Genomic DNA, 27800 nt, shown 5'->3' with positions numbered 1-27800 from the left:
GTACAGAGAGAGCTCTGTATTACCATGACTATACTGTCATCAGTCCTTGCAATAGTTCTCTTAAAACTGACAGCCATGCATTCAGATTTAAGCTCTGGATATCTGGTGGCCCAGCCCTAATCTGCTATTTCTGAATTGTCCTGAGAACAGTCACAAACCAATTTCTACCACCACAGCCAGGAACCAAAGAAAAGGAATGGGTGTATGGTCAAGACTAGAATACAGGTTATGCCTACTTAAGAGACCACTTTTAAAACTTCAGTTTTCCAAAATTCACCCTTTAAAATTAACTGGATTTAACACGAACAATTATTTATGCAATTTCAAACTACCATAATTATGGTGTATCAAACACATGTTTCTGTGAAAAGAACTAATCTTTTGCAAAATTATTGAAGGTATTAGAGAAAAATAGTAACTCTTTGTAGAAGCATGCAAGGATTCCTACTTAATTTTAGTATTTTTATACGTGGTTTTTTTTGCCAAGGATAGTTCTGTTATTGAAGAATAGCCCTGGGTTCCCTTTCTGATTGAGATTTGATGATAACACAAAGATTGACTCTCACTTTTTTTATAAACCATTTTCCTCAAAACCAACAGTGTCTGAAGACACCCACAGAGGAAGTAGCATTTAGTATTTCTTTGTTTAGGACTGTTTTCTTGGACAGAATTCTGAGACGAATACAGCTTTATGCCAATGACCAGGACCAGCACAACAATGCAAAACTGGCTAGCAGCAAGATTTAAGAATGCATGGAAAATCCTCCTAGCAGTGTGAAAGAGGATCTGCACAAGAAATAACAAGTTAATTTGATTTTGACTATTACTTGCATTGCAATATTCAATTCTGTTTAATTATTTAAAGATACCAGCATTTCAGCTGGCCCAGGACGAAGCCGGAGGCTCAGAGCAACGCTGTATTCTCCCAGTGCATTATGTGCAGGCAGCCAGTTGACATTTATGTTGTTTCAGAGTGATATATCACAAGGAGAGCCAGCAGTTGCTGTTCCTGATGATGTCAAGGTGATGGCACGATGGAAGTCTCCATACTATCCCTGGAATTGCCAGGCAGGAGGCACCCGCTGTCTGGGCAGCCGCAGGCAAGGGCTACTCTGCATAGTAGTCACTGAGCTCTTGGAAATCAGAGAGGACATATCTAAAGTCAGATAAAACAGGAGTGGGTCCAAGCTTTTGCAACAGCCCTAGGCTTTCCTGCATGCTGTTTTAAAGGTCTCTTTAATTTGTGTTTATCTCTTTATTCCCCACTGCTGGCTATGGCCAGAGCTCTGGAGGAAGGACAGCTGTTTCCCTGCTAGAAACTAGAAGCACATATTGTGCCAAAACCACATGATTTCTATTTAATGAGAGGTTTCACGATAACTTCAACCAAGAGGCTCTGACAAGACTTGAATAATCACTGCAGCTCTGGCACTTGTTTAAAGTTTAACTAGGCACTTCTCTAGCTGTCTAACTCAGAGTAAGTATCAGAGGAACAAGTGGCCTTTTGCACCCAACAGGGGCAGTTGGGGTGGTGGATTCAGAGAGCAGCCTTCAGCAGGGCCAGATCAGGGCTGGGAAGGAAGGGGCAGTGGCTGCTCTGCTCGCTCACCCCAGCCTGCAGAGTGGCTAAGCTAGCATGAGAAAGCAGATTAGTGACAGATTACTTTCCCTCTTCCCTGTAACTCCTGGAAGCAAGGGTGATGCAAGGAGGATCCCTCTGCTCAGAGGTTTGCCTCCAACTCAGAGTGCCAGCTCACTCCTGTCACAGCCCAGCTCATCTCTCACCTGCTCCTCAGAGCTCTCTGCACAAAAGCTACCTTCAAGTCCTCTTACACCAGAAAAAAAGAAAGGGCAAAAAGACAGAAACTTTAACTTTGTACAGGAGGACAGCACAGCACTGATGCAAGAGGATAACAGCAATGAGAGATTTAGAATTCATCAATTCTTAATTCTTAGAGGGTATGATAACATTAAAGAGAAGTCTAGGCTATTGTTGACGAGGTGATATCTTGAAATTGTTTCAGCAACAATGGCACTTCTGCACATGTTCACAATAAAGCCTAAGCCTCTGTAAATGTCAGAAGCTGGAAAAGAAACAAAATTAAAGAAATGTTGTGATCATTAAACAGACCAGAAAGAAAACTGGGTAACTCTAGATCTGGCAGCCTGACTTCAGTTCCAGGTAGAATATTAGCAAAACCTGAGAGGAGCATCTATTTTTACTTGGATAAAGCATACAAACACATTGGCCCAAAGCCAAGGGGGATTTGTGAATGAGACAATGCCAAAGAAATCTGATAGCATGTTTTAATATGGTATCTGAGTGGGTGGGCTTTTTATAAAAAAGACCTGTGCCCTATGGAAACAGTTTAAATGTGCCTGGATAAGAATTCAATAAAGTGACAAGTAAACATGTTACACATATAACGTGTGCTTACAGAAAATCCTTATAATTCTTTAAAGGGTATCTTTTTGCCCAAGTATTTTCTTCCTAACAAGGCAAAATGGATTTTGATCACCATAGCTCAGAAATTAAACGTGGGATAGACATAGTAAAAGACAGCAGACTCTCCTGCTTGACATTTCTATCTCTTTCTTCTCTCCTGTCTCTCTCTTCCTTCCACCCTCGTTTTTCACATGTTCTCTCTTTTTCTCATTTTCTTATTTTCTCTCTCTCTCCCCTATTTGCCCTCTCTCATACACACTTTGCATATAAACTCATGCTTTCGTGCTTCCTTCCGTGGTGTTGGAATGCTGACCACAGGCTGCTGAGATGAGCTACATTGTAGGAACACACTTAGAAAAACTTAAAAGAAAGAGAAACTCAATATTCAGTGTCCCAAGAGGTGAAATCAGTGCTTAATTTACTAATGAATTCTACTCATGAATTATTAAGTTCACACCAAATTTTTACTGGGATAAACCATGGTAGTAGCAAAGTGACTCAAAACTGCATCAGAGCAGACCTACTGCACTCCACTGTGTATGGGATGGGCTCATTGGAAAGCATTTCTTGGCAAAATCAGGCAATATGTGTATGCCCCTACCTGCACAGAGCCTGTATGATCTGCCTAGACAGAGCTACAGCAAGTTTGGCTTCCTTTTCATCATGCATGGGCTTTGGATTCACAGCGAGAACCAGAAATGGTTCTTCTTGTGTGGGATCAAAAGAAATTCTTCTTTCTTTCTTTCCCTAAGCCAATAAACCAATGGAATGGCATGGTAAGGTCTCTCTCTCTCTCTTTTTTTTTTTTTTTTTTTTTTTTTTTCCAGATTGGAAGAAATGTTCTGGTCTCAGCTGCTGCCAGAGCTCAGCCATGGGCTGGCTGATCTCTCCACTCTCCTTGAGCAAAGTATTATCTGTGTTCTGGCACAGCTTCATTCCTCACACAAAGCAAGGCAGCAAACACTGGCAGGTCAACATTCTCTCTGCTGTGCTCTGCTTTGCTTTCTCCCTCCTGGTAATGCAAGGCCATTGCACCTCCAATTTCATCAAGATTCAATAAATTTTATGAAGTCTTCCTGAACAACTGAGCTTCTCATATATCTACAGTTTCTCTGACACAATCTATTTGCTCTAAATAATTTTTTACAGATGGATTCTGAGAGCTTTATAAATTTCTCTAGGATTTCTGGGTACCTCCAATGGCTGGTTGGACCACAGGCAAAATTTCAGAACAGCAATGTTGTTATAGTTTATGTACTCATGTCTCCATTAGCATACACAGTAGGTACAGAGAGAAAGGTTATGGAAATTCTAGAAAACCCCTTGAAATGTCATCATTGCTTATGAATTTGTACATGGAAATCTAATACATAGAGACAGCCTGATTAGGCATAGTTCTGTGCCTAACTGCTGCCTATCAATATCTTTGCCCTTTAGGATCTAAGGATGGGGGAAAAAAAAAGAAGAAAAGTTGAAGGATAAGGTTCCAAAATTGGTTTTGTCTGGCACAGAGAATTTAATCCTTGCTAACACTGCAAAATTTATGCAGTCCCTGCTGTAAGGACTGTGTAGAACTGCAGAGAGTTCTGAGAATGACACATCCTGTAAGCATGCTCACCCGGGCTGTTTCAAGTGCCAGTTTTACTTCCTGGAGGACAATGCTGTGCAAAATTGGCTTTAATGACTCTCCATGGGAATGAGTATGTTGACTGGAGCAACTGTTTGCAGGGTAGTCCTCCCTGCCTTTTACTTAATGCAGGACTGAGTGTGAGAAGCTGTCACAGCTGTAACATGTGCAATGGTATATGAAGGAAAGGTTGTGCTCCCTGCTCTGGTGTGGACGCACAATTGCCTTCTTTGCTTAGCAGCTTCAGAGCAGGACTTGCCACTCAGTCAAAACTGAGAGTCACTGTTCAAACTAGAGGCTGAGGTAAGCACTGAATAATTCTCCATGCATGGGGATTTTGCTGCAGAAATTGTGAGGGAAGCCAAAGACACAGTAAAATGGCAAAACCATGAAGATCTTTCCCCTTCCAGAGAATCTTGCAAACACTTGAATGAGAAAAAATTGTGAACCACACAGGTATGCTGCATTTTCCCTCTCTGCCAAGGCTCACCTAATAATTTCTGAGTGTCAGAATCATTCATTCAGAGCACATAGTCACTTACAGAGACCAATGGTGGAAATTAAATTCTCAAATTCAAGTAGGATCAGATAGTTTTCTGAGCTTCAGCCCAGCGATGCCTTCCCAAAAGATTGAGGCTTCATCTCCAGCTTATTCCCAGCTGTGCCTAAGCAAGCCAGACTTAAGGCAGCCTCCTCCTGCATGTCTTGCATGGATAAGCAGAGCAGGGCCTTAGCATATTGTGGGGACAGAACCTACATTACCCAAATATGCTTTCCTCCAGCCTCTGATCTGAGAAGTTAATCTCAAAAGTGGCACTCAGTGTTATGTTCATACAATTGTGCCCTTACACACAGTCCAAACAAAGATCCCTATCCATATGTAACATGTCATGTATAATATTTTCAAATATACATCAGTGGATGCTCAGAGGCAAACGGAAGCACCACTAAATTTCTAATGGTCTTTTCATATATCTTTTCAGAATTTTCATATAATTTTCAGAATTTTATTTCTGTTTCCTTCAGCTGAACTTAATTCAATTTTAATTAAATGAGCTGCAGTAGTCATTTATTTAAACTTTTTCATAAGTTTTGACACCTTTTCCCTTGTACTTACAGGTTTCAATGTTTATCAACTACTCCCATCCTGCAGTTATTACTTAAGATTATTTATTACTCCTATAAACTATTTGCAATAGCAAATGCTGTAAAATAAAACTGCAAAAAAAAAAATAGGGCTAGAAGGAATCTCAAAAGATTGTTCCCTGCAGTCCCTATCCTAAGGCAAAATCACTCACCATTGCATGATCCCTGGGGTTTTTTCCTGACCTGACCACACATACTTCCAGGCCTGAAGGATGTGTACCTTCCCTAGAAACGTTGCTTCACTGCCCTCACACTCACTCAATTTTTCCTAACTGAATTGAATCCTGCTTGCTAATTTACTTGGTACCATAGTGGCAAATGCTGACTTTTAGGTGGCAGAAGAAATGTTTTCAGGGAAACTTACAGGAAAACTATGGAAGAAAGTAATGCACTCTTTATCTTAGCATTTGAGAAATTACTTTTATATAATTTCTGTAGCTGGAGAAAAACCTTGAAACATTCACAAGGATTGCTTTTCCTGAAGTTTATGTTATCACTGGTGACATTTAATGACAAGGTTGCAACAATCTCAGTAAGTCACACAAGGAAACTAAAAAGAAATTCATGCAATTTTAAAAATTTATTTACCAACCATCATCTGTTTTATTCCTGCAGGATTTTCAGTAGTTATTGTTATTACAGATGAGACCTTGATACTCCTAATAACACCAAATGTTATTTTGGGCATCCATTCACATAATACTTCTGTAAGAAAGAGTTATGCCAGATTACCAGTGGGATGTGATTTGATACGAGCAACTTATCAAGAACTGACATCAGTGTTTCTATTTTCATGGCTGAAAAATTTCTATACAAAGCTATAAAACATTCATGTCTAGCAAGAGAAAACAGATGAGGTATGCCTTACACACAGATATGTGGTGCAGTTTCTAGAAAAGGGAAAAGCTGATCTGGTAGCACAGCTAGCACACTGAGCATGGAGTTGTCCTGGATCAAAGTCACACTAAGACTGTCCCTAGACAGGAACCCATCCTATTGAAGGCTGGCAGACAGTGAGGCTAGAAGCCTTTGGAAGGACTGCAGAGAAAGAACATTAGCAAGTACTGGCTGATAAGAACATGGGACCAGAAAGGGCCAAAATATGGGAGATGGCCAGAGAGGAGAGAAAAGGATGGAGGGAAAGGTGTTAATAATTATGTTAACAGTATGAGCTGAGCACACACAGGCCTAAGGTTCCTTACAGAAATGCCATATACAGAAGCTCATGGACACAGTTAGAACACTGCCACAATTGCTTTATACCAAAAGGGGAATATTTCCTTCACATTGATATTGGTGTTCCCAAATCTCTGAAACAAAGCTTCAGAAAAATTAAGAAGCATTGTTTATATCCTTTCTGTCCTTCCTACTGGAAATGCAATAAACCCAAGGTCCCTGGGAAATGGCTTCTAACGGAGCCCTCAGCTCCCTACAAACAGAATTTGTCAATTAGCTGGCATCTCACATTTTTCCTGAAGAGGATAGCAGAGCAAAATCTTCTGTTGATCTGGGTAAACCCATCTTTTTAAAGCTAAATCTTAAATGGCATACAAAGAACATGAAAGGAATATTAATAGCTCTACTGCGATCTAATTTATGTCCTTTATTTGCAGCAACAACTCGTTCTGGTGATCAAAAGGTCATTAACCTTTAAAAATTGAAGCTTTAACCAAAAGGATTTAAAGGGATTTAGTGCTGAATTTTACAGACCTTGCCAAAGTGTAATCTGAAGTCTTACATTTTTGTTCCCATCTTCAGCGTGCCAAAGCTTGAATCATAAAGCCAGCACTCAGCATCTTGGCTGTGGGTCAAGATCAACTGAAGTCACATGCAGGGCAAAGTGCTGAAGGTGACATTGCTTCTACCTGGTTCAGACAAAAGAAGTACTGATCTCTGCAGCAACCTGTGAAGGACTTAAGCTCATAAGTTTGTAATAAAGACACTGATTCCATTTTTTTTTTTACATCTAAATACTCTGTTTAGTATCCAGATTGAGAAAGTGTCAGAAAGGACTGGATGTGAATTCATCACTGACCTGGGACATACAGTGCTGAGCTTTTTGATCATGTGATTGACAACTGGCAAGAGCCTGCATTGTTTCTCTGTTACCTAGTGAGTATATTTGCAAGGTATTATGAGTATGACATGTGTTGGTACAGGGCAAGAGAGAAAAAGGCTGAAAACCAAACGGCAATAAATACTCATGTCCAAAAGAGTGCTTCCTGACAACATTAAGCTGAAGAAACAATCAAATGCAAACATAAATCTTTAATAATTCTCATTCTCATGGAGCTAGATCTGAGCAAAGGCTTCCCAGCGTGTTTGTTCCTAAAGCAGCAGACAATCTACAATGCTTTTGGAATGTGGAACATTGATTTTGTGACTCCTAGGCCAGACTAGTCATAACAAGACAATTAATTAACTGGGAGTATTCAGATAATGATCAAAGAAGTATATGAAGCCTTTGTGTGCCTCTTTTTAGGATGCTGTAGTTAAACATTTGTGACTCCTCTGGGAATGGGTAAGAGCTCCAACCCTCCTGCAATGCTGCAGCTACCAAATAGCACCAAAGAAGTGGTGTCCCTGCAAGGCAGGTTATCCTCACCATCAAACACTGCCAGCCTTTTCTGCACCTTTTCCCAGATCCTGTCCAACACAAGTAAATCATACAAAATTTAAAAATAAACTCAAAGGGCAACATGATATGAAGATTATTTTCATGAGATACAGTTCACCTATCTGATGAACCACTAACACAAACAGTTGAACAGCAACAAATAGATATCACATTAAAGGGGTAGAAAGGGTTCAAATAGCCTGTGTCTTTCTCTCTCTCTGCTTCAGTCTTTACAGAAAATCTAAATATTTACTATTTTTGGTATCCAAGAACCACATACAAACTTTGATGTGCATGCATATGTACTGTTTTAACACAAATGATGCAACTATATAAAAGCTTTAAACACTTCATTTTGAGTGCTTGAGTTAGGCACATATGTACGCCCAACTGCTTGAAAATTCACATGGAATAAATGTTTGGTCTTGTAATCACATAAATTGTATATTTCTTGAGCTCCTGATCATTTGGACTGCATTTAGCCAGGTGGGTCTCCTCTGCACAACCTGTGCCTAGGACTTACATGAATTTTCCACCACACAAAATTAAGACTTACTGCTGGAAATCCCTGTAGGACTGAAGCTTAATCTACCTTGCCAGGGAATACTACTGCATTCCAGGCCTCTGAATATCTTTTGACAGCTGCTGTTGAAAAATTAACTATGACACACTAGGATGAAGGCACATGTTCATGTCCAGTCCCAGTGCAGGCATTCATGGCCTTGGCAGGCTGTGACTCTCAAAAGAGGGCTCCTCTGCTTCCAAAAGGTTCTGGCCCAAGTCTCAGGCTGATAGTCATTTCTCCGACCCACATCCAACATCTGTATCTGGAAACATGAAAAACATAAAGAGTGGCAGAGCTTTCCCACTGGAAAGTAAGAAATTCACCTTCCTCATGGTAGGTTTGTTCTTCTTCCTTCCAGTCTCACTAAAAGATCTTTATTGTAAGAGCTTAAGGTATTTTTAAACACTTTTAAAAGTGTCATTTTTTCAAGTGAACCGGTTGTTATTTTTTCTTGCAATTAAAATGAACGGAGAGCTTTATGGCAGGTGGCAACACCTTTCAGACCTTCTGCTGGAGGGTCAGGTTTCATGGATATTTGACTTCAGCCAAGTAGAGGGTGGCAAAAGTCTAAATCTTAGCAAAGGGGAAGATTAATGTGGGTACCCTGGAACACCTGCTGCTGAAACCATTAGTGCTTGGGACACTCCTGCCTACTCTGAAGATGGTGTGAAGTGTCCTTTTGCCCTTTGCAGAAGGAGAATCAGGCCCTTACTGAACAAGATTAATAGGAGCAAGTCTGCATTGATTGTGTGCTGCTGTCCTCACCATGCCAGAGGGCAGGCCAAGGGCTGAATTATAGCTACCCAGGGACTCCAAAATACGAGAAGAAATCAAACTGACAGATACACACTGGAAATTAAAGAATACTGTATCTGAGAGAAATCAATATAGAAATTAGAAAGACTTATGTTTCCAGTTACTTGCAGCCTGCAACAGTCCAAATCCTGCAGAGCTGATTCATGAAAATATTTCTTTGCTTAGTCCAGATAAAGAATTCCTGCCACTTTGACCACTGGCAGTATACTCATGTAATGCTTATTCCAGAGAAATGTGGATTTCTCAGACAACCACAAGGAATAAGAACTCACACAAGGAGAAAAATACTGATGTAACAACAGGGGTTTAAATTTAAAGTTTGGAAAATAGTTCAGCTCTAGTAAGAAGTGTAAGAAGTGACTTCTTTTTTTCATAAAGATCAGAGAGAGAATTAAATCTTCCCATATGCCAAACAAATCCCTGAAGAATCAATGCCTTCATTCCTCTCTGCAAGTCAATAACCACTTGTAGTGGATGAGTTTGCCTCATTATGAAGCATGCTGATGCTTGTACAGAAGGTGGAGATGCACTATTCTGCATCTCTTCAAATGTGCTGCTTTTCCAACATCCTCAGCTCTGTCAGCCATTGGTTCCCTTTTTAAGAGTGTTAGCTGCAACATTGCTGGGTATACACCAGAAATAAAAAATTTGAAAGCTTAAAAACTAGAAGGCAAACCACTGAATTCCATTATTATTATTATTACTATTACTATTACTATTACTATTACTATTACTATTACTATTACTATTACTATTACTATTACTATTACTATTACTATTACTATTACTGTTGTTGTTGTTGTTGTTATAATTATCATTGTTTTTAAACCATCTCCTGTGTTTTCTGGATCTCAGGATGACTAGAGAGGTTAGCCAGGTCTGTAAAGATTTGTGTCTTCTAATTGTGATTGAATTTTTCTGCTCTAATGAGGCAGAAAAGTCAACCTAGATCCTCAGTCTACTACACACTGCTAGTACTCTAAATAGATTGTCTGAGTTTTCATTTCCTCTGAAAGAAAATCTTGCATGGCTTCACCATCACTCTGCTTGGAGATCCTACTGTAATGATTAGCTACATTCCACTTTGAACTGTTATTAATATTCCCCATATGTAATTAAAGCCTCTAGTTCTACACAGAGATATCCTGACAAACAAGCAGCTGTCTTTTTTTTTTATTTCATTGTGGTTCTTGAACTCTTGGCTCAGGTTATGTGTTTCTGGAATGTCAAATAAGGAATTTACTTTTCCGTCCATCAGTTTACACTCTGCGTGCAGTTTGATGGCATCTTGCTAATACAGCCTGGTTGCACTGTAATTCACCTTATAATCCATTGTATCAACACTGACTGTTCAATGTGTGACTTCCTAACAAGGTGGCTGGTGCCTCTTAGGTGCTGGGTTGCCTTGGGAGAGTTGTATTTTAAAATGTGTGCCCAGCATCAAAACTGCCTGGCCTGAAGTTCTCAACTGTCATAACTAGATATAAATTCCTTCACTGGAAAAAAGCAAAAGACATGATCTGCTCAGGCAAAAAGGTGTCCATAGGACAAGAGGAAATTACCTCAAGTTGTTCCAGAGAATGTTTAGACTGGATATTAGGAAATATTTATTCACTGACAGGGCTGCCAAGCACTGGACCGAGCTGCCTGGGGAATTGGTTGAGGCAACATCTCTGGAAGTATTTAAAAGACATGGGTGTGGTGCTTAAGGACAAGGTTTTGTGGTGGATGTGGCAGTGCTGGGTTGGACTCCATGATCTAGAAGTTCTTTTCCAACAATTCTACGATTCTGTGATCCCACATTTCAAATCTCATATGAAGTCCTGAGTCACACAAAAAGCCTGTGCTGCCTCCAAGTGTGCTGCATGAGTCAGTGGGGCACTGCTCGCTTCTCTTCTGGGCACCTTCAGTGCATGGATTGGAGTCTGTTAATTATTTTACTTATTTCTTTTGATGCCTCAGAAACAGCAGGAAACTGGATCAGCACATGGCAGGCCTGACTGTTGGCTGCAGGACAAGCTCTGGGTGCTGGAATTCTCCTCACCTGCCACTGATCCATGCACATCTGACCATGCCTCATGGATGCCCTGCTCCACCTGCAGATACCATGGTTGATATCGGGATTTTTACAGAGCCTTTTGAAATCTACCAGTGAAGGTGAAGGTGATGCAAGAAAAGACAGGACAATATCGTAAGATAGGCACTGTGCTGCTGGTTGATGCCCATTTATAAACCAAGGATGAGTCCACAGGTACTGCTGCCAGTTTTTTGTCCAAATTATGCCACATGAAATTCACAGCAAGTCAGTAGGTAAGACAGCTAAAAGTTGGGTGAAATCAGATCTAAAACGGTGGTAGATTTCAGCAGAGGTCCTCACACAGGTGGAATTGAAGAGAAGTGAAGCTTCACTTGCGGGAGGCCTGCTGGTAACTCACAGGGAGCTCTGCTGGACCTAAGAAACCCAAGAAAACGATGCCTCTCGACAAACGCCCTCTGCTGTCACCATCAACAAGGGATTTTTCTACACGGTGCAATCGCTATTCAGTTTGCCAGGGCTTCTGAAATATATGTGAGACCTTGACCACAATGTTAAATGGAAGAGTACAGGAAATATTTCAGTCTTAAATGCAGAATGAAAGGAAGACTGATCATTGTAAAAAAAAAAAATCTAAAATTCAAATTTTGTTTTCTGATCCCAGACTCTGTCTAGTTACTCAATCAAATCTGTTCATGCAGGCAGCAGGCACACACAATCTCATTGCCCTGTTTGTCATGGATATAGGAATCTGCTCCTGCAGTTTAGAGACAATGTGGGCTTTTGCCTTGACCTTCTCCATAAAAGACAGTCTGAAAACTAGGAAACTTGCCATTAATGGAACATAACTAGAAACTAGCCTGAACAGCCAGCTTGAGCTTCAGTGTTACCTTGATACACCAGTGAGTGTTTGCAGTCAGTCATCCATTAGGAAATTAATCTGGTTGTTTAGATGTTACCAAGAATGAAGAGGCAGCTCTCACTAACCAAACAAAAAAAGAAAGAAAGAAAAAAAATACATAGTTTCATTTACATGTGTCACTCAGGATGCTTCAACAATCCATGAGGCAGTTTCTTGGGAAAAAAAAGCTAACTGCTGTTTGTAATATTTTCCATTCTCTTTACACTTGCTAAGCAATGCACTAATGGTAAACATGCAGGTCCATGATGTGATAGAAGACCTCAGCTTGTGTGTGATTGCTCTCCAAGAGACAGCCTTCATCTACACAAGGGATGGCAGAGCAGTCTGACCCATCTGCCACCAGAATGCACATCTGGTGTCTGACAAGGGGGAGGCAGCTGCTTCAGGGGTGCTCAAAACTCTACCGAAGAGAAAAAACTTCCACTGGAGTCAAATTCAAGCCAAATTAAATGATTTTTTTTTTTTTTTTCCTAGAAGCTAAGAATCTTGCCTGCTTTTGGTCTACTGAACAGCACACACATATGTAAGTACTGCATAGATCAGGCAAGATGGGGTAGATAAAATATGTTGCTGAAGTGCTCTACTTCTGCCTCCTTCACAGAGTCTGTAAGGCTCTTGATGTAATTTCAGCTTGCAAGAATACTGAAGTCTAAATCAGAAAGATCAGCTTTATATCTTCCTCATGCATCAACCTCAGCCATATTGGCTGAATCAGATTTATTTTGGAGAAGACACTGAGCTTCAGATGTAATCTGACCACAGTCCAGGGTAGTCACATGAGCCATGATCTGCTGGCATAATGTATCTGCTTTAGTTCATGGGTTTTGTGTCACCATTGTGTCACGACACTTTGTGTTCTTCCACAGCTGGAACTGGACAGGCTGTGATTTCCAAAGGCAGTGCTGCTTCTGCCGCATCTGCAGCACTGCTGCGCACGAAGATGAAAAAACTAAACATGGTGGGCAAGGAAAGAAACCTAAAGGGACACTGGGAGAACAAATGACCTGGAGGTCTGCAAGTGTCACAGCCTCGGTGTGAAAAGCTGTCCACTGGTGCCATCTTGTGGGTCCAGAGCCACCACCCATTCCAAAGAGGCAGAGCTCACCCCACCGAGGTCCAACCCGCCTGACTTAAAGTCTGGGTCTCCTATTAGTGCTATTTATTGTGCTCCATATTTCTAAGAGCCAACACCTTCCATCTTACCCAGGTAACAGCCCTAATCCTTGAATTTTGCTTAAGCAGAGTGTGTTGCATTGTATCTACTACATAAGATTACAGCCCTGGACAAGTAAACAGGAGTCAGAGCAAGGGGCAACTATCAAAGTCAATGAGTTTCATCAAACATATCAGGCCATTATTTAAAACCTCTCCACGGAAATTATTTTTGTCTTTATTAATATCCAGGCCTACACACTGAAAAATGCAGAACTTGGAGCTGAACACAATTGAATGGAAATATTTCAGCACAAAAGACAACTCATATGAAGATACAAGTTGATCAGGTAACAGAAGCATGGGAAAAAGTAGATTTATAGGTATTATCCTGACATAAGGGGCCACTACTGTCTTTTTTGACTAAATTTAGTTCTTCCCCTGGGAGTGTAAAATTACTGAGCCTTTCAGCTGCATTCCCATTTGGAAAAAGAGCTGGAGAAGTGAAATTTTATTTATAAAGTTATAACTCCCAAAATAAATGGCAAAGGTATGGTTTTTAGGTCAGTACAGAACTGCTGGAAAAAAAAATGGAGCTCCTCAAATTAGTGGGGGTAGAACTGTGCAAAACTTAATGAAAAATTAATCAAAAGCACAATACTTTACTAACTCTCTCATGGTCCCATCATTGCCAACAGTAAAATGTGCACCTGGCAATCCTAATACCACATGTGAGGATTTGTGCTATGTTAATTTAAGTGATTAAGGATTAACAACTTGGGCAACAGGTGCACCCTCATGTGGACTCTTATCATTCAGTCAGGCTTTCACCCAGAAAATATCCTTTTATAAAGAACATTGGTGAAAAAGACAGCAGCTTCATGCAGCTGGCAAATCTCTTCCCTTTCTAGTTTAGGGAAGCAGGAACCATGGTACAATATCACCTAAATTCTGAGTGGAGATATGCATAAAACTTACAGTGAGTGTTGTCACAATGGGATCTTTGATGTCCACTAACAGACAAAAAAACCTCGGTCCTGTTCTTGAATATACCAGCTTGAAATGACAGTAATTCCTTTGATTAGCATAATGGAGAATAGAATGTGTTCTACAGCTGCTGGATTCCTTCAATAGGCAATAACTATATATCACTAACTTCAAAAGGAACAAAACTACGGCAGTACAAATTTTTAAACCTTCCTCTTTATGTGTTTATATGATATCTTAAAGGAAAAGCTATGTAGAGAGAAGAGTTTCTGTGCTGGTAAGTATTGCTGGATAACAAAGGCCTTTTCATGTGACAGGTAAGTCTAGCTGTTAGCATGCTGTAATGCATAACCATTGTTGTACATGTAATTATTGTAACTGGTCCAGTCATCTGCACACTGATATTCTTGATTAGATTGAATGTAGGGGTGATAAATTGTTTCTTTTCCCAAGAAATAAGATGGGGCAAGTCTCTTCAAAACAACAGCACTGAACTGGTATGTCAGCTTCCTACGGATCTTAATGATTTCACCTGTTCTTCCATAATTCCTCAGTGCTCTGGCCATCTTCTGATAGGTCATGATCTTGCGGTTTCCCTTTCTTTCTCCCCATAGTTCTGCAAGTTTCTCCTTGTTTTTGGAGACAAACTGGAAGACACCATTTGGCTTATCCACCCATTGAATGCAGTTTGCCATAGCAGGATCATACAGAGACTCATGGAGGTATTCAAATAGCCGAAGCTTTTTTCTACCTATAAAGAAATAAATCACAAAAGATCAGAACAGAACTCATGCTCGTTTTAAAAGATGAGCAGTTGTCTTTTTCCTGGAAAGGGTCTTACAGACAAAAGCATAGCTGCACCTAGTACACTGTCCCAAATTAAAAGATCAGTATAAACTGTTCAGTGGAAGACCAGCAATAGCAAATGGGATCACAGAGATATGAGCGACACAGAATCACAGGACAGTCTGAGTGGGAAGGGACCTAGAAGGATCATCAGAAGTCCAACCCTTAAGTGAACGGCTCATAGAGGGATCAAATCCCCAACCTTGACATTATCAGCACCACGCTCTGCTTCTGAAGGGTGTGCAGATCTGTGGTGACAGAAAGGGATTTGGTCATTAGAGTTTCAAGAGCAGGTTATGTGGGGATCATGACAAATATCTGCTGACTTCACTGTGTGGTAGGTCCCGGAAGCATCACTCTTCAGACACATGCTGTGCAGATGCACACTCAAGGAACTCACAGTAGGCAACTACATCCTCAGACAGGGCAGGAAAGAGGTTCTGGAGACCCAATCTGACTTTTTTTTTGAATAAATGGTTTCCCTGTTTATTCAAGACTCAGAGGTTTTGGGAAGGCTCAGTTTTGTCAGATTTGTTCCAGGAATGTTTTGGAGATGCAAGGTAGTCTCTGATATAAGAAAGGGCAAGTGGGTGAGCAGGAAAGGCAGGTTAGTTTTTAACCAGAAACCTCATGTAGTCAAAAAGGAGCTAGATCTTCTGGTACCCCGTGATATTTTAAAAAATCTGCAGAGGTGTCAGTTTGCATTCCCATGCAGAATAAAGCAAGCTTAATTCTGAAATATTTGCCAGTTAACTAAGTGCTTCTCTCCAAAGGCTTAGTTCTTGAAGTTCAGTTTCTTGGTGGGGCTTGTTTAGTTTTGGTTAGATCTTGTGGATTCTCCTCTATGAAGTATTTCTAGTTCCCTTCCCAAAGCCAAGTGGGGATCAAGAAGCTTCTGCAAGGAGGAAGAATTTAAGATTATCAGACAAAGAGGAACATTTTGCAGAAGAGAGAATCTACGCAGAAGAATATCTTCCACTTTAACCAAAGTGGAAATAAGCAGCTGCACCTAAAGTTCATAAAGTCTTGTCTTGTGTGGCTATTTTAAATTAGGAACAGGGGAAAAGTCACAGTTGCTACGGAACACTGAGGTCAAGCCAAGACATCTGTCAGGGATGACAGTAACTCTGTATCTGGCGATAAGGAAAGAGGACAGAAGTAACAGTCGGACTGGGAAGAAGAAGAGGCTGAAATCAGAGGTACTTTCCAAAAAATTAATAAAGTTTCATTATCTAAATAAAAATTGGCTTGTGACTGGAAGAACATATTCTACTAGAAATACATATAGATTACTAAGAAGCTTAAAAGGAAACCCATGAAGGACACTGCCTTGTCACAATGGGCACTTCTTAGTAGGTGACCTCCTTAGGTCCCCTCCAACCTGAATTATCCTACAAACTGATGGTAGAATAAACAAGACCAGGGGAAAATCCATGGACTACTGTGGATTAAATTTCTGCTGGAAAAGGATAGGGTAGCCATGTCTGCAGCAGCACCTGATTTAGTGCTCTTTGGCCTCAGGTCAGTGGTCATTTCTGCCCAAGTTTTTATTTCCAGGCACGTCACCTTTAGCTGATGTCTTTGTTGAAGAGGGCTTATTTGCTCTTACATGTTTATGCAGCTGTGTTTCCAGAGCTCAGCTGTTATCCCCAAAGTGCTACACACTAGTTTGAGATTGGGTCAGTGAATAGATCTTTGTACTGTATCTCATTGCATAAGCCAGGGAGGTTCATTTTCAGGCCCTAAATATCAGTCTAGGCCAGCAGTTGAGTGCCTGCAGGTTTCTTATGTACAAGACAAGCAAGTTCCTTCAGAAGATGTTTCAGGGCATCTGCATTAGATTTCAGTGCTGAATTGTTCTGAAGCTGCCTAATTGTCTCAGGGAAACCACATCTAATTCAGCTCTGAAGAAGCTCTCTTGACTGCCTCTATTGCACTGAGCATTAGTTCAGATCATGGGATGGTTTTGTTGTGAATAAACTGGACTCTTTTCAGAGGAAACCAATCTCAAAAGATGCTTTCCAAAAGCATAAATAAGTCAGTGTAACCTTCAGAACTTGTGACCAGCCTAAAGATTGCCCTAAATAAAATTTTGTGAAACATTTTAAACACAGGATTTGGGCCCTCAGTGCTGATGGTTTCATCTACAGATCTATTCCTAAATAGCCACACTACTTGCTAGTGTACAGAAAACCTCTTATGTCTCAAAAAGAAACTAGGAGGACTAAATTCATTTAGTATAGTGGAAATAATCCCCCAAATCACAGTTTCTGGCAGGTATATCACTATGGACACAAAGAAATCTGTAAGAGGACACAAAATAACCAAATTCCTAAGAATACTTAGTCACTCTGCAAGTAAGTGCAGGCTGTCTTCTGGAAAAAAGATTGATGACAGTGTAAAAGAAATAGGAAACAGGAAATGAAGTTTAACATAGTAGTAATAAGTGAAGGTCAAATCAGATACTGAGATGTAAAATTCCCCAGTGCAACACTGGATAAGACTTGGAAAAGAAACATTTCTGGATTTGAAAGGTTTCCATTTGCAATGGTGAATTTCAGATATCTAAAGTAGAAAACTAAGAAAGAGAGGCTACTCTTCCCACCATCCCAAAGAGTCTATGGTAGCAATAGTAGTATTAATAGTAGTAGTAGTAGTAGTAGTAGTAGTAGTAGTAGTAGTAGTAGTAGTAGTAGTAGTAGCAGTAGCAGCTATGAAGAAACAGAGACCACAGTGTTCAGCACCAATGGGCAGAGACAACACCAAAAACTGACACCATGTGGTTAAAGCTGAGAAAAGGGGAATTTAAAAAAGCAGCTAAATCAGGAACTACTAAAAAGGCCTCACAGTCAAAAGTAGGTACAACAGCTCACAGCTGAAGCTGTGAAAATCTCATCCAGCAGTCATAGAAAGGATGCAGAGTCCCTCCTTGCCAAAAGCACAAATAATGCATGCAATAAAAAATTAAGAACTGCAGTGATAATGTCACATGACCAATCCTTTGCAAAATAGATATCAATTCAAGTTAAGTAAACCAGAAGGAGCAGAAAAATAGCCATGAAAATGCACACTGGAATTGACAAAAGCTGAAAGGTGATTTGAAAAGTAAACTAAGAAATTCATAAAATCGGGTGTGCAAAAATATTCATGTATGTAAAAAACCTTCAAGAAAATCCCTGCTTGTTGGGCTATATGAAGTAAAATAAGTTGTGTAAATGGATAAAGATGTCATTGACAGCTAGATTTACTCCTTTGCATCAGACTTCATCCTAAGTAATTTGAAGTCAAACATATCTCTGGTTTGGTTTTCTATGTCCAAGGATGGAATAATTTAATAATAGATTTATCACATCTTATAAGACTTAGCAGATGGAAATTGAACACTAGCAGTTGTATCGTAGTCACTAGTAAATGTTCACATCTTTTTTTTCTGTTGAAAGTTAAAAAAAAAAAATAGGAAAAGGAGAAAGCATGATTTGCCAAGAGGTTTTTTTAAAGTAACATAAATTGCACATCAAGATATGATCTTTTTACAGACCTTTCCCTGCTTTTAGCTGGCCAGGAGCAGCATGCATCACTTGACTTTCTGGAGTATTCTGCAGTGTATTGTAGACAGTCTCATCTCCATAAAAATCTGCTGCATTGTTCTTTAAGAATTAAGACAATAAAACATTACTAATAGAGTACATTCTCTGAATAAAATGAAACTTGTGGTAATTAATTGCCTGAATGCAACTTTTCATCACCACACCCATGGAATACTTTTCTCAGCCACAGAGGCACTCTGTGTAGTACCAGTAACAAGCAGCACTAATTCATGTCCAGGGGCAAGAGCTGCCCACCAGAGGAGAAGCTGACAGGGAAAACAACATCATTGCCTCACTCTGGACCTTCAACCCTTCTGCTGGAACCAGGGCAGGAGCAGCTTTCAGAGCTGGGAAAAAACAGGGGCCACCTTGACAGCAGCCCCTACAGACTCTGTAGTTCCCATGCTGTGTTGTTGGTAATCTGCTGGTTGAAAATGGGCTTTTGTGGAATCTGTTTCCCTGAAATTATCTCCCCTGCAATATTAATTTTCCATCACTCCTGGAGACCACACTCCCAGTGCTTTTAAGAATGCATAAGGACTCTAATCGCTGAAGCTGTGCTCAGATAATGCTGGTCCTTCCAGAACTTTAAGAACAAACTGCTGTTGGAGAAATCAAAGTCATGGTTCTTTTTCACAGTGGCAGAAGCTACATCAGGGTTGGAAGCTGTTGTTCTCTGTCTATTCCCAGGTAATAAAAACAAGATTTTTTTCCTATAACTAATTCCCTAGTAGGTTTACCTGTTAGTAGTCATGTTATATGATTAACCACAGAAGAGCTTCAGAAGCAAACTGCTGAGTCCTAAAAAGATATTATTAATGACATTTTGCAAATATTTCCCAAGGCAGTTTCATCTGAATCATGCCTGGCCAGACCAAATTTCTGTTAGTGTTAGCATAACAATTTGTATCAGAAATCCCAAATGAACAATCGGTTTTCCAGTTGTGTCTGACTATTATCAGAAATGAGTTCACTCACAATCACGTTTCTCCAGCTATACCCTTGCTCCTCCCCAGATGGTGCTGCACAGTAACTGGGGCTTGCTCGGAGGTGGTGGTGATGGTTGATCACAGTCAGGCAGTTTTTATAACCTGGGAATTAGGAAGAGGGAGCAAAAATCAAGTGAATAAAAAAGAGAGAAGAAGGAAAAAACAAGACTACAACAGCAAATAATTTGACAAGGTGTTGGTCCTGTCAAAAACCATTTATCCTGTAGCTGCCTTCTGGATAATAAAGTGTCCAGAGCCAAGATGTTCCACATCAGCAGGTTACCCAGCAAAATCTGTACTGCTGCTGCTGATCACACCCTTGGGCTGGTTTTGTTAGCCCTTAAAATGAAAAGCAATTTTTTAAAGATAAAATGTCAGATATTTCATAGCATCATCATATTGTTTGGTTACTGGCTAACAGAGGGCCATCCACACCACCAGACATAGTGAATTGGATAAATATAGATTCCAATAATACACCTGGAAAGGAAAAGGGACTTTCAGGCAGTTCTGCAGGCCATTAGTACAATGCAAGTCAGAGTCTCCAATTGTGAATGAAGTAAAGAAGCATCAGGACATCTGCAGTACCTGAAAGAATGACACAGGAGGAACTCAAGAACTTGTGATGCTTAAAAGAAGTGGAGAAGAATAGCAGACTAAAGACATTTGAAAAAATTATCCACTGCAGGTAGTCAGAAGAAGGTATTGAATGGTATGGGTACATCTATTGCAAGTGGAAATGTGGGTGCACCTGGTGACAGATTAAACACTGCATTGCAAGGGTTTAATAACTCCATCAGCCCTAAGAACATATATAAGGAAGAAGATTGCAAGTTATTATATATAGTGAATCCTCCAGCATGTGTAAATTACCAGTTCAGTGGAGCCAAAAATTTGTTAACAACAGCTAAAGATATAGCCCTACTGGTCTTATTTACATTTCACTTTATAATAGATAACATGTAAATAAATTTCCTCATATGAAATGCATTTCACACAAAAGGCAGTAGGTGTTTTGTTCTGGCCTCAGAGGGTTTGTAATTTAGCCTCCTATTTTCCTTTCCTTGTATTTCTACTTACAGTGTAAAAACACCAAACACAAATTTTAAATTTTATTGTAATTTAATTACCAAAACCTTGCCAGAACTGGAACATTTACAGCTTTTTTGCATTTTAGGTTTTGTAAAGTATACAACTCTTGAAGTCAAGAAAAAAAAAATTAATTATCCAAGCACAAAACATCATTCCTGTATAAAAATATTTAAGATTTATATATTAGTGCATAAAACAATTAAATGAGGAGATTAATTTCACTTGCTGATTTTTTTTTCTTTTGCATTGGGATTCATGGCACAGCAGAAGGACATTTTGAAGTTAAAATATTAAAGTTGGAAAAAGGCTGTTGCATAACAGTCATATATCCTCTGATTATGGGAAAAGTGAGCTCAATGCACTTGGGCTGGTGCTGGGGCAGGGTAAATAAGGCCAGTCCAACAGCTTCCCTGTGCTGTGACCTGGAAGATACTCACCACACTGGGCAGTACTCATGGAGGGGTGGAAACCCTCCAAACAATTTTTCCTCCTTTTTATCCACACAAAACATCCCATTAATGCACTTCTGAGGAATTACTCTCCCACCAGTATGTTTCAAGAGGTGCTTTCTGGTAAAAATAGGAGCTGGGAAATAAAGTAGAATAAGGGTGTTTGTTACCTGGTGGACACTGCATTTCTTTGTCAGAGTGCTGCTGCAGCACTTCTAGGGCATCTTCAAAAGCCTGGCCCAGCACGTCGTGGTCAGGAAAGCTCTGCAAGAACATTTTTCTGTTAGGGCCCAGAAAAGACCAGGCTGGTTTTTCAACACTGTCAATCAGTCCACCCTAAATAAAAAGTGATGATATAGAATACACATCCTCCTAGCATAGATCTTTGGCAGGCACCAAGGCATCACCATAATATTTTACTATTATGAGAAAGTTCTCACTCCTTTGAGGTCAGTGAGACAATTCACACGGGCAACATTACTCACTTGGTCAAATGTTTCAAGGTTCATTTCCTTAATTTGCAAAAGTTTACATAAAGGGTGTTACTGCTGGTGAAGAATTTTATAGTCTGTAATACAGAGATGTTCGTATCACTTGTGTAACATTGTTTAAGCAGTCAGAGTTATCTTCCAGTAACACTGACATGATAAAAATAATTACTCATAATTTCTGAAGCAGTTATGCGGAGAAAATGGTACACTACAGGAAACAAAGTGTGGATTTTCAGAAAACTGTCTGTTATAATTTTAGAACACCTTGTTGTAAAAAGCTAAAGATACTCTCATATTTGGGCTTGACTGAGTCTTCTGAAGTATATTTGAAACACTCAATAATGAAAGAGAATATAGGTATTGTAGACTTACCATTATTTAGATATCAAGACTTGAATCCTGTTTAAAAGAACCAATATTTTTAAATTTGTATGTTTCAAAACAAATAATAACTCTCTGAGCATAAATAAAAATAACTAAATGAAACAACTCAGTATTGCTTCCAGTTAAAAAAAAAATAAAATTAAAAACACAGATAAAAGGGATTTATTATTGGAAGCTGATATTTAAATTAAATAAATACTTGTGACATTTTAAAAAATTCATATTCATATTAAAAATAATATTTTTTTAAAATTCAAATTATTTTTTAATAAGGTTACAGTTTCATTAATACTACAACTTTTATTATCCACACCATTGCAAATACATTTTCAAAGACATGATGAAGTGTTATTGTTGACATTGAGTCTTAGTCAACATAACTTCTAATTTCCCCAAGAAGATACTAACCTGCATTAAATGCAAGTGTTTAAGTGTCTTTGGTTCACAGCCAGCTGAAACAAGCTTAGATTTTTTTCTAGTATAGATTAGCATATGACTGTATATGAACATAAATAAACACTCAGACTAATTGTGAGTTCCAGAGGCAAATTTGATTGTTTAATAAACAGTGTAAGTGACACATTTTCAGCCAGTTTAAAATGAACAACATTACTTAGAAACCTATCCTTAGTACCTCCTTTTTAATTTATATTTCTTAAAGAAAACCATAAACAGGGTTTTTTTGCCTCACAGATTTTTTTCCCCTATTATCATTTACATTATTATTTCAAAACTGTAAATATTATAATCAATTTATCGGTATTTTAGTCATTAAATACTTGATTATTGTGTGCGATGTTTCAAAATACAAAGGAGAGACAGGATACATAAATATTACTGAGGAAGAATTTTATCCAACATTAACCACGAATGTTCATGGAATTTTGCCTCAGGTAATTATGTTATAGGGTACGGTCAAAATCTGCAGAAGTGTTTTTAAATTTTGATAACCAGGCATAAATGGTGGAATCCTAGTGACTCAGTAAATTGAAATCACTGTGATATTTCTCCCTCAGCACAGTGCAATAAATATTTGAATGATCTGATCTAAATCTAGTCTAAAACCAGGATGGGCAATGTCAATCCTTTAGCTGCAATGGTGGCCACAGATTCCTGGGACATAGGGCTAGAGGAATTAAAGACAGGAATCTGCTTTGTAAAGATCCTCAAATATTGACTCCATAATTTTAAGTAATACATTTTTATTAAAGTAATTTTTTCTAACTCAGACTCCAAACTGATACCTTGGCAGAACATCTACAGTCACCTCAATGCTTTGCAAAGTCTAAAATGCACAAGTTTAGGCAAGGTAATGTTGAATGGTCATACCACTTACACCACTTACAAAGAAGAAAAAGGCACACCTTAAGTAAGCTTAAAAAATCCCCTGGACACTTACCTAGAAATTCAGTTCCACACACAAGACAAGGCTATGTCTGGTTTCAGAAATGAAAGAAAGATTGAGTTGCCACAGCAAAGGGCTGGCAAAGGGACTGCATTAAATAGCTGATTTTAGGGAAGTGTTTTGCCTAGGGATTTTTTTGAGAGTATAGATATAGTAAACTGCTATCACGTCCCTTTATTCTGCACAGAAGAGGGTGATTTATACTGATAGAAACAAAATTAAATGTTTTAACTATCGTCCAAAAAGTGGTTTCTAAGCATTGGGAGAGATTCCTTTTGTCTGTGGCACCTTCTAACAAATCTGTCACTGGTACTGTGGTAGGATGAATCCAAGGCAAAACCCTATATTCCTCATCTGCTCCACACAGACTGCAGTGGACTTTGAGCTTTTATCTGAACCTTCTTTTTAGCTCAGCGTGAGGAGTGCACCAAACTAGACCTCAAAATACGAGTTTGAAGGAATTTCAGAGTTCTGCTTCAAAGCTCATCATGTTTGTAGCCCATGCCCAGCTCTAAAGCACTGGCTACAGCACTCAGTACAGAATCAGGCAAGCTGTAATTGATGGTCTGCCAAACACTTTCTGAGCAGCTCCAAGACACGATGTTGTATCCTACAGGAGCAGAACTCTGGTTCTTAGCTCAGAGCTTCTTATTGCTGACAAAATCGAATCTGTGCCATAGCTCTTTCCAGTCAAGTCTTTCAGAGGTACATTTTGCACAATTTTCTCAGCATTTGCCACAAAGCTGCTGTAAAATAGTAATGACCCCTTACATTATTTATGTATATTCTCTCAACCAAGAACCTAGTCAAGAACTAGCCTTGTTATGAAAGCTCAGTGAAACTGATTTGAAGCCATCAACCATTTCTGCTGGTTTCAGATGCAAGCTGCCTTTTCAAAATTTTCACCAAAAAGTTTCAGGGGTTTTTTTTGTTTGGTTGGTGGTTTTTGTTGTTGTTGTTGTTGTTGTTTGGGTTTTTTTGGTTTTGGTTTTGGTTTTGGTTTTTTTTTTGTGAAATACATTAATATATGAAATACATTAATGTATGTCTTTTTTTGAATTTCAGGTTCTATTTTGCACCACTTCTCTGGTGTGACTTGGGCTTATAAAAGAAAATCAGCTGGCAACCAGAGGGGACAAGAAGGGAATGTGACAAGGAGAGAAACGAGGGAGTTTGGAGGTACTCCATAACTGAGTAGCAACAACACCAAAGAGATTGTGGCCCAAAAAATGATCATAGGAGAGTAGAGGAAATTAGTAAGAAGGAAGCAGCAGAGGAAGAAAAGGGTGAGAAACAAGGAGCAGCAGAGAAAAGCCACGATGTCTTGACCCCAAACCCCTGTGCCACTCATTGCCTCACCAAAGGAACTGAGTATAACCTGTGGAGATAACAAGAGGGGAGGAGATGTATTTGGAGTGCAGTTGAGCCTGGGAAAGGGGAAGGAAAAATGTTTTAATGTTTATCTTCTTTGCTTCCCAATACCCAAATCAGCAACTAAATATATTATAGCAACAAAATGAATTCCCAAAGTAGCAGTGAGGGTATGCGGCTGCTGGCTGGGCGTAGTAAAAGAGGGTGAAGGTCAAGAGATGAAAGCTAATGGTTTTACCACCACTAAAATGATCCATCTTCCTAAATCAAATTGCTCTATCAGAAAGTTATTGGCTCATATGACAGGCTACACCAGAAGGCAGGTCAGCAAAAGGTTTGTTTTCAGAGGAAATGGGAGAGTGCCATACACAGCACAAGCACGTAGCATAAGAACAAGAGCAAATGCTGTCTCATAAGGGAGTTTTAAACTCTGCAGCCCATTTGTGCATTGAATCTTTGGCCCTACACAATCTTAGAGCAAGAGCCCAGCCTACCTCCCTGTAAGTGTTCAGAAGAGGCAGAGGAAGGTGCAGCTGAGGACTGAGTGTCAGCTGACATTCACTTCTCACTCCTCAACACATCACTGGCAGTCAAGACCTCTACTAAGACATACTATTAAAGAACAAAGCCTCCTTTGATTTTTGCATTGGATGGGAGGATGGATTCCAGATAAAAGGCTGAGAAAGAGAACCCACTCTTCACATCTTAGTGTTTCAAACAGTTGATGTGCCTGATAAAAAAAATTGAGTATCCGTTAGAAACCACAACATTGAGCTCTTCTCCTTCCTCCATGTTTTAAAAATAAACTTCAAACAACAGAATTATTGTTTAAGTTTCAGAACTTTCTTCCATCTCTGCTTGGCATAGAAGACACTTCACAGTGATGGTACAGTAGAAACATTTTCACATCTGAATAAAAACCAGAACTAAATAGTGTATTATAGCGCTTGTCCGAGACTTTGAGAAAGCGTAAAGATTCTTGCATGAAGCATTGTTCAAATAAAAAAAAAAAACAAAAAAAAAAACCCCAGTCTTACCCTTCATAAAGGAATTTAAAACTTGAAATGGCAAGTTTTCTCACCTGTAAATGTAGATTTCTTGAGGTTTCCTGAACATCAGACAATTTGTAACTGCCCAAATAGACCCCTGAATATAGAGGGCACTTCATAAAAAATATCCTGAATGTGACAGCTAGAGATTTCCTGTGCTTCCATACTTGTTTTGGGCCTTGTCAGATGCCTTTGCCACTACTCTTCTGACCCAGAAGCTCTCTAATAACCTTTGCCTTGAATTCTCATGGGTGTAGGTTCACAATAATTCCACCACCATAGATACTGACTCCCTGAAAGTGGAAAAGTTGAGGAATCACAGGCCTGTGCTCACCTCCTGAGTCTAACCATGCTGACCAGTGAACTTTAAAATCTCTGCCATTATGCTCCATTTTGAGCCATTCAAGGCTCAAAAGAAGCTGGAAAGTTTCTTGCAGCAAGGATGAAGCCTTTGCTCTATGCAGGAAGAACAAGGATCAACACATGGAGAGGCCTCTCCTTTTACATGTAGTGAGCAACGATAATCTAGGCATGAATACCTCACAGCAAATGAGTCTGCAGTCTGAACTTCAAATTAGTTGGCTCACAAAATCCCTGAATTCACATTCTCAGCCCTGGAATAGGAAGAAAACTCTCCTTAAAAAAACCCCAACAAAACAACCAAAATCAAACTTCCAAATAAACACAAAAAGGAAATAAGTGCAGCTTTTTATTTGCCTCAGTACTATTGTTTACCATGACTTTGGTCAGATAATTTAGTATAGAACACATACAAAAAATGCCCCAAACAAACTGAAAGGGAAACATAAAAACAAACAAACAAACAAAAATTATGCCATCATATCATACTAGTAAATCAGATTATGAAACTGACGCTAAAAATCTCTCATTTGTGTTGGAAAAGTTTAGTCTATACATTAAAACATGATTTTTTTTCAAGTACCAAAAGATGAGGATATGTCATAATTTCAAATGCTTCACTTGCCTTACAAATAATTCTACAAATGGCAAACTCTCTGCAATGCAAAATATACACTTTTATTGTAATTGGTGGAGTTATAGAATTGTTTCCTTAGCTGGTGGAAATTGGTATAGAGCCACCAAAGCCAAAGAATCAGTGATGGTTTCTGCAAACAAAGGTTGGCACCACTACTATTTTCACTACAGTAAGGGGAAACTTGGTGTGCCAGCCTTAAGGTAGCATATACTTTCCTGAATTCCTGATTTGTTCTAATTTTTTGTCTACCTTATAAACCATTGCAGTTGGTTACCTAAAGAATGTCATTTTGGCATTTTAATTCTCATAAGAGCTCCTTATAGCTATTTACTGGGCCTCATTTTTTGAAAGAGCTTTTCCCAGTCATTATCTCCAAGTACATCTCATGTCTGAAGCTTTTTACCTTAAGAGAAAAGATACTGAAAATGTTTAACAAATTGAATTTTAAGCCTGAAATGAGACATTATCTCCATCAGACACATGCCCTTGCCACTGGATAAGAAACACTTGCATATCCCATTGGAGGCCAGCTCAGTGAGGATTGTAAATTATGATCCAGTCTTAAGATTTATTTATTTGGCCACCATTAGATCTGTAATAGATTTCACTAAGAACCATTGAATAATTACAGTCATAAAATTAGATATTCAGATAAATTATTGCAGAGGCTAGGTCTAAGCATGGAATTACCTCTTCTAGGGCTTATTAAGAGAAGGGTAGCATGGAAGCTGAAGTTGCATGAGTGGACAGATCATATTTTCAATGGAAAACCCACATCTAAAGCCACCATCTTACAACTAGACCAGCATCTTGGTCCAAATGCTCAT

General features: G+C 39.2%; 1 protein-coding gene across 1 annotated transcript; it reads right to left on the bottom strand.

Moving 5' to 3' along the window:
• Positions 1–14636: 14636 nt before the first annotated feature.
• On the bottom strand, positions 14637–21703 carry SPIC (Spi-C transcription factor). The gene is made up of 4 exons (XM_063394883.1): positions 21447–21703; positions 19725–19837; positions 18698–18806; positions 14637–15064 (listed from the first exon to the last, which is right to left on the bottom strand). Exons 1-4 carry the CDS (start codon positions 21550–21552, stop codon positions 14637–14639), a joined length of 756 nt encoding a protein of 251 aa, XP_063250953.1. The 5' UTR covers positions 21553–21703.
• Between the last annotated feature and the right edge of the window lie 6097 nt (positions 21704–27800).

The sequence above is a fragment of the Prinia subflava genome, chromosome 4 (genome assembly GCF_021018805.1).
Source record: "Prinia subflava isolate CZ2003 ecotype Zambia chromosome 4, Cam_Psub_1.2, whole genome shotgun sequence".
In the NCBI taxonomy this organism is placed as follows: domain Eukaryota; kingdom Metazoa; phylum Chordata; class Aves; order Passeriformes; family Cisticolidae; genus Prinia; species Prinia subflava.
The sequence above is the reverse complement of the archived record's forward strand: the minus strand, read 5'-3'. Positions and strand labels throughout refer to the sequence as shown.

Excerpts from the sequence above, each read along its gene's own strand:
- SPIC (XM_063394883.1), bottom strand. The coding sequence starts at position 21,552 with ATGTTCTTGCAGAGCTTTCCTGACCACGACGTGCTGGGCCAGGCTTTT. Across the intron at positions 19,838-21,446 it reads AGAAATGCAGTGTCCACCAG|GTTATAAAAACTGCCTGACT; the intron begins GTAACAAACACC and ends CCTAATTCCCAG. Across the intron at positions 15,065-18,697 it reads CCAGCTAAAAGCAGGGAAAG|GTAGAAAAAAGCTTCGGCTA; the intron begins GTCTGTAAAAAG and ends ATTTCTTTATAG.